Raw genomic sequence first — 12585 nt, 5'->3', positions numbered from 1 at the left:
AGAGGGTAGTAAGTTAAGTTCCTCGGCATACACATCACAGACAAACTGAATTGGTCCACTCACACAGACAGCATCGTGAAGAAGGCGCAGCAGCGCCTCTTCAACCTCAGGAGGCTGAAGAAATTCGGCTCATCACCAAAAGCACTCACAAACTTCTACAGATGCACAATCGAGAGCATCCTGGCGGGCTGTATCACCGCCTGGTACGGCAACTGCTCCGCCCACAACCGTAAGGCTCTCCAGAGGGTAGTGAGGTCTGCACAACGCATCATCGGGGGAAAACTACCTGCCCTCCAGGATACCTACACCACCTGATGTTACAGGAAGGCCATAAAGATCATCAAGGACAACAACCACCCGAGCCACTGCCTGTTCACCCCGCTATCAATCCAGAAGGCGAGGTCAGTACAGGTGCATCAAAGCTGGGACCGAGAGACTGAAAAACAGCAACCACTAACATTGAGTGGCTGCTGCCAACACACTGACTCAACTCCAGCCACTTTAATAATGGGAATTGATGCAAAATATATAACTAGCCACTTTAAACAATGCTACCTAATATAATGTTTACATACCCTACATTATTCATCTCATATGTATACGTATATACTGTACTCTATATCATCTACTGCATCTTTATGTAATACATGTATCACTAGCCACTTTAACTATGCCACTTTGTTTACATACTCATGTCATATGTATATATACTGTACTCGATACCATCTACTGTATCTTGCCTATGCTGCTCTGTACCATCACTCATTCATATATCTTTATGTACATATTCTTTATCCCCTTACACTGTGTATAAGACAGCAGTTTTGGAATTGTTAGTTAGATTACTTGTTGGTTATTACTGCATTGTCGGAACTAGAAGCACAAGCATTTCGCTACACTCGCATTAACATCTGCTAACCATGTGTATGTGACAAACAAAATTTGATTTGATTTGAAAGGTGTCTAACATTTGACATTTACATTGTAGTCATTTAGCAGACGCTCTTCTCCAGAGCGATTTACAGCTACTACATTCATCTAAAGATAGCTAGGTGAGACAACCACATATCACATAGTAAGTCCACTTTCCCTCAATAAAGAAGCTATCAGCAAAGTCTGCTAGTAGGAAGAGACTAGTGCAGGGGTTAAGGTTGATGTCACAAACCACTCACATTTACTTCCACCCCCTCATCTTTCAGAACCTACTTCGTGTTTAGCTGTTGAGACCTACAGACTGTTTTCCACTGACACCTTACAAAATATTACAATGGAAACCACATTGTGTTTCCATTGGGTCTGTCGCCCAATGCTGTCCTCTCACCGTATTGCTCACATCTATTCAACCTTTTCTGATCTAGGCCACACAAGTGCTTACGTCAGGGGTGGCCAACCCTCATCCTCGTGAGCTACTGAGAATGCATGCCGTCCCTTTGTAAGTTAACATACCGGACTCAGCTGATCACGGTCCTGGTTAGCGATGAACTAGGTCAGGCCTCTCCAACCTTGTTCCTGCAGAGCTACCCTTAAGTAGAGGGGTGGCAGGGTAGCCTAGTGGCTGCAAGTTCAAACCCCCGAGCTGACAAGGTACAAATCTGTCGTTCTGCCCCTGAACAGGCAGTTAACCCACTGTTCCTAGGCCGTCATTGAAAATAAGAATTTGTTCTTAACTGACTTTAGTATGTATACCCTTGTAGGTTTTCACTCCAACCCCAGGTGTAACTAACCCTGTTCAGATTATTAGAATCAGGTGTGCTAGATTAGGGTTGGAGTGAAAACCTACAGGACAGTAAGCTCTCCAGGAACAGGGTTGGAGAGCCCTGAACCAGTTGAGCTACAGTAGGGTGTGGAGCCAAATCCTGCAGGATCCCTATTCACAAATAGTCAAATAGCAGGAGTGCTGATCTATATCAAGTAAAAAAAAGAAGACCTAACTGATCCCAGATCAGAACACTTACTCTGAGACACTTTGTAAATATTGGCCCATGAGAGTATTGCTCTGGGAGGAGATGAGCACCTCTGGCAGGGGGTAAGGGGTCTTACCTCCAGTAGGAAGGGCAGAACGGGCACAAAGGTGTGGGTGCTGCCAGAGAGGAGGGTGAGGGCTCGCACACAGTGGATCCTCAAAGGGTAGTAGCGGGAAGTGGGTACCAACCTGCACAGTAAGACAGATAGAGTCACAACAGCAGTCAACACTACCACCTGCTGGTGAAAGTGTGAAGTTAAACCTTTTGGTGCAGTTTCACAGAGAGATTAAGCCTAGTTGTGGACCAAATCCCCCCCCATCAATAGATATTCTCCATTGAGCATGCTTTTTAGTCTGTGTCCGTTGTTATGTGATTGTATTTCAATTCAAAGACGGATAACCAATAGAAAATCTGCAGAGACCATAGGCTGGTCGTATCATGCTAACTAGACATTCTACCCTAATAGAGGGTATACATACTAAAGCACGTGTCATTGTTGATCTATACAACAACTACGTGAAAAACAGATGGCGTAGCTTTATATTCATGTTAAACTTTCAGAAAAAGAGATGCAGTATTCTCCTTCACCATAGATCTCTGTGTGATATCCTGGTTGTGTGTTCTACAGTAGCAGAGCCCATGAAACAGTATGATCCCAAGTTAAGCCCATAGGTCTGTGTGCGTGTACCCACTTGATGGTGCCCACTATGACCTGGCACAGTGGGTAGATGAGGGGCTGCAGCACGTCACTGGGGTGCAGGGTGCTGAGCACACGACACCACAGGTACAGGCAGTGGACAAACTGCCAGTTATACACCGACTGGTATGTCTCCTGCAGGGATCAAAAACACACACACCTGAAAGTACATCACATTTAACATCAGCACTGATCTACATGCAATTGCTGGTTATTTCTAAATTATTACTGGGATACAGTTAGATGAGCAATGGTCTTGACCGGGTATTCCCAAACTGGGGTTCCCCAGGGCTACATTGCTGTCGGGGGTACGCCAAATAAAAATGTGATTCAAATTATTTTTTAAATGCATTTTTTATTCACATTTTCAAACGGGGCTATAAATTTTGGTGAGTTCCCCCCACCCGAGTAGCCTCGTTTCACTGCCAAAAATAAAATTACACCATCTAGTGTTCAGCAAAATAACAACAATGTCAAATACAGGTAGCCTAGTTAAATAATTAACATTCAATCACATTAACCGTCACGCTCTCGCAGTAAAACTCTCTTGCGCAGACATTTAGAAACATGACAATTTGAAAAATAAGCCACAGGAGTTTTTTGAGCGAGAATAAAGATGACTTTCGAGTAGTAAGACATGTATAAAAGCAACAGATACCATTAATAAGAAGGGTCTAGAAGTGTTTTATATGGTGAGCTACCGAGTGACTAGGACAGGCAAGCCCCATACTACTGTGGAGGACTTAATTGTTCCTGCTGCCGCAGATACGGCTGGGACAATGCTGGGGGAAAATGGCCAAAAAAAAAAAAACTATACAGACAATGTCTTCTTCAAACAACACTGTTTCACGATGCATCACTGACATGGCAGGAGATGCTTTGAAACAATTACTGCTTTGCATACAAGCCAGTGTGTTACAGCTGGATGAGTCAGACGTGGCAGGCCTGGCACAGCTCCGGGTATATGGCCGTTATATTTATGGGGGTCAATTAACCTCTCTTGTGTAGAGGGCAGTATTTTGACGTTTGGATGACAAACATGGCCAAAGTAAACTGCCTGTTACTCAGGCCCAGAAGCTAGGATATGTTTATGCATGGCAGTATAGGATAGAAAACACTCTGAAGTTTCTAAAACTGTTAAAATAACGTCTGAGTATAACAGAACTGATATGGCAGGCGAAAACCAGGGGACAATCAATCCAGGAAGTGGATTTTTTTTTGAGAGTTGTTTTCCATTGAATTTCTGTTATGGGTTAGGGCCCAGATTGCAGTTCCGATGGCTTCCACTAGATGTCAACAGTCTTAGACATGCTTTCAGCCTTGTGTTTTGAAATACGAGGAGTAAAAACACCTTTTGGTCAGAGGACAAAGGATGAATGCAGAGCTGATTTGCAGACAACCTGAGAATTAATTATAAACATTGTTTGACATGTTTCAACAAACTTTACTGGTACTATTGGGATGTATTCGTCTGCATATTTTGACCATCCCTGTGGATTACTGAACAAAACGCGCCAACAAAACTGAGGTTTTGGGACATAAAGAGGGACTTTATTGAAAAAAACAAACATTTATTGTGTAACAGGGAGTCTTGTTAGTTCAACCATATGAAGATCAAAGGTAAGAGAATAATTTTATCGCTATTTCTGACTTTTGTAACTCCTCTACAAGCATCCTCTCCTTGTATGCTTTTGTAAGCGGGGCTCTGTCCTCGGATAATTGCATGGTATGCTCTAGCCGTAAAGCCGTTTACTTTGGGAATGTTATTTTTCCAAAAATGAAAATAGTGCCCCCTAGATTCAACAGGTTAAGAAGTTGGAGCTCTTTTCGGTCTGCATTAACCTCTTGAATCTAGGGGGCAGTATTTTCATTTTTGGAAAAATAACGTCCCCAAAGTAAATGGCTATTTTGTCAGGACAAGATGCTAGAAGATGCATAAAATTGACAGCTTAGGATAGAAAAGGCTAAAGTTGCCAAAACTGTAAAAATGTTGTCTGTGAGTATAACAGAACTGATATTGCAGGTGAAAGCCTGAGAAAAATCCAAACAGGAAGGGACTCTTATTTAGAAGGCTCTGCATTCCTATGCGTCCCTATTGAGCATTGAATGAGATATCAACCATGATTCCCTTTTCTATGGCTTCCCTAATGTGTCTAGTGTCACAATACATAGTTTCAGGCTTTTATTTTGAAAAATGAGCCTGATCGTCAACATTGCGTCAGTGGTCAGCTGAAGTCTCTCAGAGTGTTTTGTGCGTAAAGGACAAATGCGGCCATTGTTTCTCTCTATCCTACTAAGAAGCCACCAGTCCCGGTTGATATATTATCGAATAGATATTTGAAAAACACCTTGAGGATAGATTATAAACAACGTTTGCCATGTTTCTGTCGATATTATGGAGCTAATTTGGAGTATGGGTTAGGGTATCGGCGTTGTAGTGACCGAAATTTCCGGTCGATTTCTCAGCCAAACGTGAAGAACAAACGGAGCTATTTCGCCTACAGGAAAAAGGAACATTTGCTATCTACCTGGGAGTCTCGAGTGAAAACATCCGAAGGTAAACAATTTAATTTGATTGCTTTTCGTGACCAGGTTGCCTGCTGCTAGCTAGTCATAATGCTATGCTAGGCTATCGATAAACTTACACAAATGCTTGTCTTGCTTTGGCTGTAAAGCATATTTTAAAAATCTGAGATGACAGGGTGATTAACAAAAGACTGAGCTGTGTTTCAATATATTTCATTTGTGATTTCATGAATAGGAATATTTTCTAGTAATATTTATGTCCGTTAAGTTATGCTAATTAGTGTCAGTTGATGATTACGCTCCCGGACCCGGGATGGGTAGTATGAAGAGGTTTTAACAAGCGCAACACACAGGTCTACCAATCATTAAATTATTTGTTTGTGTGCAAATGAACTCAAGCTTACGGACAATGCCAAATGTGATATAGCGAAGCAGCCGAGTGAGCTGGTACGCGGGTACTTTCCCCAAAACGGTCGCTACAAACAACTGGATTCATTATCCCTTTCATGCACTGCTTTCAGTTCACTTACAGATATCTGAGCAAGAGAGCCTCACTGAAATTGCAACAAGCGGTTCTGTGAAAATTTAATTTTATCAGAAGCCACTGCCAGATTTCTGGATAGGGCTGCGCTCAAGAGTATCCTGCCTTGGCAAATCGAGCTGTTAAGACACGGATGCCCTTTGCAACCACGTACCTATGTGGATTCTCAGCCCTCACTATGAAAACTAAATACAGGCACAGACGGTGTGTGAAATTATTTAAGCCAGACTCTCTCCAATACAACCCAACATTGCAGAGTTACGCGCATCCTTTCAAGCACAACCTTCTCATTAACCTGTAGTGAGTTATTCACAATTTTTGATGAACAAATAAGGTTTTATATGTAAGATGGTTAAATAAATAAAATGATTGATTATTATTATTATTTGTGCCCTGGTCCTATAAGAGCTCTTTGTCACTTCTCACAAGCCGGGTTGTGACAAACTCACACTCATTCTATTGTTTAATAAAAGTATCATAGTGTGTTTGTGTGTGTGTGTGTGTGTGGGGTAGGCTTACAATAATGGCAAAAAAACATTTGAGAGTGCGCTGGTATGCAGCTGGAGGTTGAATTTTTGAAGGGGTACGGGACTAGAAAAAAAGTTTGGGAACCACTGAGATAGACCAATATTGAAATGCTTAGCTCCAATGTTAGAATATCACAGACCAGTATAAAATCCTTTATAGTTAACATTATTCCTTCTATCATCACCATCATTAGCTGTACTTTCTGGTGTCCTACAACATAATTGCCTTATCCTCATTTCCAACATCCAGGGCTGAAATTCCCCAGGCATCTCAAGAGTGTTGATCTAGGATCAGATTCGCCTTTTAAAACATTATAAAGGGGGCACGTGATGCTAGATCAGCCGTTCTACTTGGAGACACATAGTGATTTCAGGTCCTAGTGTATGAATGGATGTGCTGACCTTCTTCTTCATGGTCATGGCGTTCCTCAGGTGGATGGCCAGCTGGCGGATGTAGATGAAGCCGTGCTGGTAGGAGGCCTGTGTGTCCAGCGAGTACATCTCTGTAAGCGTCCGCTGCATGAAGTTGATCATAGGCAGAACGGTGGGCGACGTGAACTTGCAATTCTGCACGTACGAGATGTACATTTGCTGAGGGAAAAAACGAGGTTAAAGGGTGTCCGTCCGAGTTCGGTTAAAAACAATTTTAAAAATGTTTCATTTTGGGGAGTTCCAACAGTTGTGCAGGCAACTTTACACCTTCCACTTTGTACTGCTATGTGCCACCTTTCAGGAATTTGTATGTGCAGACACGTGCCACTAACTGGGAAGCGATATTTGCTTAGCACTTTTAATGCAGATGTGGAGACATACACATTACTTACTCACTCTAACGGGTATTAACTACCGTGGGCCAAATGAATTAAGCATTTTTCACCTACGATGGTCTCACCTCCCCAGAGGATGGAACAGAGAGAGACATAGAGGACATACCTTGAGGATGGGGTTGAGGTTGGTGTCTTGCTTCTGTCTACAGATCTTGTTGAGGGCCAGGAAAGCCAGCACGCGGCTCGTCTCCTCCCCGGTGCTCCACTGCTTGATCAGTTGCTAGGGGGAAAAAAGGTGAGAGGTGGACTGTGAGAGCTAGCGTCGGGAATGGAGGAACCAGGTCCCAATAGCAAGGCTACCAGGCCAGAGCATAGTGTCGGAAGTCTTGCATCGTTAAAAGCTTTTCAGGAAATGACAAAGACAGTCATATTTGACCATTTATGAAAATACAATTATAAAACGTCAGTGCTACTACTTTCAATGAACGTGATAAAAAAAACAATACGGGGACAAAATGGAGTTACACGGTTCTGAGTGGTAATAGGCCAATTCCTAGGAAGGGATCCTCCAGTGCCGCACAACACTGTCTATATACTCAACCGATATTAATGTGGTTTATCTCTGCAGGGTTATCATCCTTTGAACTAAATCATAACGGCTTTACATTACAAAAACATCATTTTCCTAATTCCCCCGATGATCATCATGCAGTTTGGTCAGCCTACATATAGGTGTTGCTATGGTAGCTGGAAGTCACCTTGAGCAGGTGGCGACACTGTTTGGGGTTACACAGGTAGTAGGGAACCAGCTGGTTGGCGTGCCTCAGAACTGCACTGATGACGGTGGCCTCTGTGAGACATGACAAGAGCTGTGAATGGAGGAGGAGAGTTAAAGTTCCATTTATTTGCTGTTTTAAGTAGAGGTACATCAAATTAAACGTATCTTCGATAAGAGTAAAAATGGTAGAAACATTTTAAAAACACTAGGGTACATCCAACACAAATACTGTATGCAAGAAAAGGGAAAGTTAACAGTGACAATTCAGACAAGAGGGAGGGGGGGGGGTGAGAGGGGGATGATTAAATAAATAGCGGGACAAACCTGAACGATCCCACTGAGATACATCCTGATGTCCACCTGGTACTTCTGCCACTTAGGACTGGAAGATGGAAGCACTGGCCTGAAGATGAGAAAATGAGAGAGGAAAGTCCAAAATGGATAAACGGAGAGGTCGACCGATTAATCGGAATGGCCAATTAATTAAGGCCGATTTCAAGTTTTCATAACAATCGGAAATCTGTATTTTTGGCGGCGATTTTTTTGTTTGTTAAATATACCTTTATTTAACTTGGCAAGTCAGTTAAGAACACATTCTTATTTTCAATGACGGCCTTCGAACTGTGGGTTAACTACCTTGTTCAGGGGCAGAACGACAGATTTTCACCTTGTCAGCTCGGGGGATTCAATCTTGCAACCTTACAGTTAACGAGTCCAACGCTATAACCACCTGCCTCTCTTTGCACTCCACAAGGAGACTGCCTGTTACTAGAAGCCAAGGTAAATTTCTAGCTAGCATTAAACTTATCTTATAAAAAACAATCAATCAATCATAATCACGAGTTAAACTAGTAATATCATCAACCATGTGTAGTTATCTAGCGTGTCCTGCACTGCATATAATCGATGCAAAATTGGGGGATGATTTAACAAATGCGCATTTGCGAAAAATGCACAATCGTTGGACGACTGTACCTAACCATAAACACCAATGCCTTTCTTAAAATCAATACTCAAAAGTATATATTTTTTAAACCTGCATATTTAGCTAAAAGAAATCCAGGTTAGCAGGCAATATTAACCAGGTGAAATTGTGTCACTTTTCTTGAATTCATTGCACACAGAGTCAGGGTTTATGCAACAGTTTGGGCAGCCTGCCTCATTGCGAACTAATTTGCCAGAATTTTAAGTAATTATGACGTAACATTAAAGGTTGTGCAATGTAGACTTAGGGATGCCACCCATGTGACAAAATACCAAACGGTTCTGTATTTAACTGAAATAATACATGTTTTGTTTTCGAAACGATCGCTTCCGGATTCAACCATATTAATGACCAAAGGCTCGTATTTCTGTGTGTTACTATGTTATAATTAAGTCTATGATTTGATGGAGCAGTCTGACTGAGCGATGGTAGGCAGCAGCAGGCTCTTAAGCATTCATTCAAACAGCACTTTAGGGGCAAGGAGAGGTACGGAAGTTATACTGGCAATACTATAGTGCCTACAAGAACATCCAATAGTCAAAGGTATATGAAATACAAATGGTAGAGAGAAATAGTCCTATAATAACTACAACCTAAAAACCTCTTACTTTGGAATATTGAAGTCTCATGTTAAAAGGAACCACCAACTTTCATATGTTCTCATGTTCTGAGCAAGGAACTCAAACATTAGCTTTTTTACATGGCACATATTGTACTTTTACTTCTCTAACACTGTTGTTGCATTATTTAAACCAAATTGAATATGTTTATTTATTTGAGGCTAAATGGATTTTTATTGACGTATTATATTAAGTTAAAATAAGTGTTCATTCAGTAGTTGTAGTAATTGTCATTATTACAAATAATTGTTTAAAAATTATATATATATATATTATTATTATTGTTTTTTTTTTTTAACAATCGGCCGTTTAATCGGTATCGGCCTTTTTTTGGTCCTTCAATAATCGGTATCGGCGTGGGAAAATCATATTCGGTCTACCTCTAAAATGGATACACCTAAAAAAAAAAACTAAATCACTTTGGCACACATAATAAAATACATTGGCTCGTTGGTTAATCGGGTTAGCAATTGTTCTACTCAAAACTAAGCATCAGGGAAATGGTTAAAGCTTATGTAAAGAAGAAAGGTCTCCATTTATTACTTCTTCTGGTCTTTATCTGGCTTTAGGTTGAGCATCCTCTGCAGAGCCACGTACACGTCTCGGATACAGAACAGGACCAAGGCGTTGAACACTATTGGAAAACACACACACTAAATTATATCATCGTCCTTGGGGCTAAAGTATGTTGACACTACTAAATACACACTCATGGAGGGTATGATCTCTACCTGAACTGTCGGCCACTTTGTATCGACACGGATCTCCCCCTTCTCCTTTGGTGGTCGCCACGGCAGCCTTGAAGGCCTGTGTGATCTCTCTGAAGAGGCGAGGTGTAGGCTCATCCTGAAGACAAAGGGATGGGGGGCAAGAAAAGACACAAGAATGAAGGGCAAAAGCACTGGTATTGTGGTAAAATAGAAACAAAAGCCTCTTGACCTCTTAATAATATGTTTTTCCTTCCTAATTAATGCTGCCTGGTAGTCATAGTTTTTTAATCACAACACTCATGGGACGGTAGTTAACCCAGAGGACTGAGAGGTGGAAGATGGGACAAAGCCCTATTCTATTTGCAGAGACAAAATATGCAAAAGTTGGTTATTGAAAAGGGCCATTATGCAACCGGCATCCCGGCGTAGTCTGTTTACAATGACTGGTAGAAAGTCTGATAGAGGAAAAAGGGTGAGGTCTATGCTCGGTGGATAGTCTGTAGGTAAGTCTTACCTTGATTGCGGCTTGCCACTCGTCAACCATTTTCTCTGTGACTTTGATGGCCTCCGCTGTCTTCTTGGATTTCTTGGTGGACTCTCCTTGTTCCTCATCATCATCAGAACTGGCCTCCTACAGTCACACATAACCTTAAAGTTAACATTCTGAAAAATGTAAATGGCATTATAGAGACAAAGAAAACATGCTAAGGAATAGAAATTAACGAGTACATGTTGAGTGTAAAATCTGCATCCCCTCAAATTGGACATTTACAAGTGTAAAATGAGGTGTTCATCTCTAATGCTGCTGGTTTAGTCAAGCATAGGCTACCATTTTAGATCAGGAATCTCACTCTATAGTCACCCTATACATCATTTGATTTACGGTTTCAGTACATTAAACATTTGTCAAAATCAAAGCCCTGGTACCTCCAGTTGTTTGGGCAGCGTGTGGTACTTCCGCTCTTCCTCATCCTCGGAGCTGTCGGTGTCGTCAAAGTTGAGCAGGGTCTGGTCGTTCTTCTGCAAAAACTTATAGAACTCTGGATCTTTACTTTTTAGCCTTGACAGCGAGTCTTTGTGCTGAGAAGCCTTGCCTTTCTTTTTGTCATCACCCCTGCAAGACAGGACATACTCATTTATTAAATAACATTCGACCAGGTGACCTGGGAGGACATTTGTATTTTTAGGGTATACTAAAGTATCTGGGGCAGACACTGACTGAAGAAGTGAGAAACACTTACTTGTCTTGAGCTGCGGATTGCCCTGCTTTCTTCTTCGATTTCTGTCCATTCCGGGTAGGAGTGTCATCCTCAGAATCAGCCTCACCTGCCGAGTCAAAGCCAGATAGCAGGAACTCGTCCACACTGAGGTCCTCCAACTTCCTGCAACATAGAAACAATAAACAGGCAATTTAGCAAACATTAAGATATTTAATTACAAAGTCAAATATCAGTTACTTAGCTATATTTAAACAAGCTAGCGAGTTTTATCAGATACGTTTACAAGTCTCTCTGCAATGACAATGATGGCGAGTAAAGTTAGTTTAGTTGGCTAAATTAGCTAGTTAGTTGGATCCGTTTAACAGTAAATGTCAATAAACCATGCCAAAACAAACTTGAAAAGAGAACAGGGGAAGTAACATGTTAATCACTCACTCACTCAACTAACTTGGTTAGCGAGCATACCAACCATTTCTAACCAAGCAAACTAGCTAACTATTAGCAAAGGCTAACGATTATTTAAAGTGCGCTATCAACTCCACTTTTAACATTCCAAGGCAAATAAAGATCGACACAAAACATGTACAATATACAAAGAAACTCGCTACATTGTTATTTCATAGAACAAATATGTTCAGTACCCATATTTCACTGTAAGCAACTTACCTTTTGCTTTTCTGTTTTCCTGCCATGCTGGATCAAAAACGTGACTACCAATTCTGTTCCCACAATGCAATGGTGTTAGTCTGTAGGGGCGTTCCAGCTCGTCAAGTTTGTATGTCGCGCTAAACACCAGCGTCAAAATTGCTCGAGACAGATGGTTTGATGACCATACACGCAAGATTAATTTACCTGTGACCTGAAGAGTTTGTGAAAAGAAAGACAGTTCTGGTGGGCAGGAGATGCTGGTGCAAACACTGATCGTCACAGCGGAGCTCTGTGTGACTCTGATGAGTCTATCGCACATGTACAGGTGGCTAGGTGGACACGCTCCTGTTGAAAAGACAATGGCGCGATAAGTAATTTTGGGATACAACATATGTGTGGTGTACCCTGAGTACAAGATCAAATGGTAACAGAGGTGGTTTGGTGACCACACTTGGGTTATTATTATACCTTGCATCAGTTGCCTGCTTTGACCTGGAGAGTTGTATTGACTGCTCCCCTAGTCGATACATTTATATTTCTTCAAGGTGGGCCGATTTAAGTACTGTCCCTGGTATGTGAATTTCAGTTTGGAGTCCCATAGC

General features: G+C 41.6%; 1 protein-coding gene across 1 annotated transcript in view; it reads right to left on the bottom strand.

Moving 5' to 3' along the window:
- noc2l (NOC2-like nucleolar associated transcriptional repressor) overlaps nucleotides 1-12072 on the bottom strand; it is a 33541-nt gene extending 21469 nt beyond the window's left edge. The window contains exons 1-12 of the mRNA XM_064923057.1: nucleotides 12002-12072; nucleotides 11357-11497; nucleotides 11043-11229; nucleotides 10630-10746; nucleotides 10137-10251; nucleotides 9949-10039; nucleotides 8125-8203; nucleotides 7781-7891; nucleotides 7189-7302; nucleotides 6658-6846; nucleotides 2657-2796; nucleotides 2041-2152 (exon numbers count right to left, since the gene is read on the bottom strand). Coding sequence (XP_064779129.1) covers nucleotides 2041-2152; nucleotides 2657-2796; nucleotides 6658-6846; nucleotides 7189-7302; nucleotides 7781-7891; nucleotides 8125-8203; nucleotides 9949-10039; nucleotides 10137-10251; nucleotides 10630-10746; nucleotides 11043-11229; nucleotides 11357-11497; nucleotides 12002-12027 — 1422 coding nt within the window. The 5' untranslated portion in view covers nucleotides 12028-12072. The remainder of the gene's footprint in view (nucleotides 1-2040; nucleotides 2153-2656; nucleotides 2797-6657; nucleotides 6847-7188; nucleotides 7303-7780; nucleotides 7892-8124; nucleotides 8204-9948; nucleotides 10040-10136; nucleotides 10252-10629; nucleotides 10747-11042; nucleotides 11230-11356; nucleotides 11498-12001) is intronic.
- Between the last annotated feature and the right edge of the window lie 513 nt (nucleotides 12073-12585).

Source organism: Oncorhynchus masou, chromosome 18, assembly GCF_036934945.1.
Source record: "Oncorhynchus masou masou isolate Uvic2021 chromosome 18, UVic_Omas_1.1, whole genome shotgun sequence".
NCBI lineage: Eukaryota > Metazoa > Chordata > Actinopteri > Salmoniformes > Salmonidae > Oncorhynchus > Oncorhynchus masou.
The sequence above is the reverse complement of the archived record's forward strand: the minus strand, read 5'-3'. Positions and strand labels throughout refer to the sequence as shown.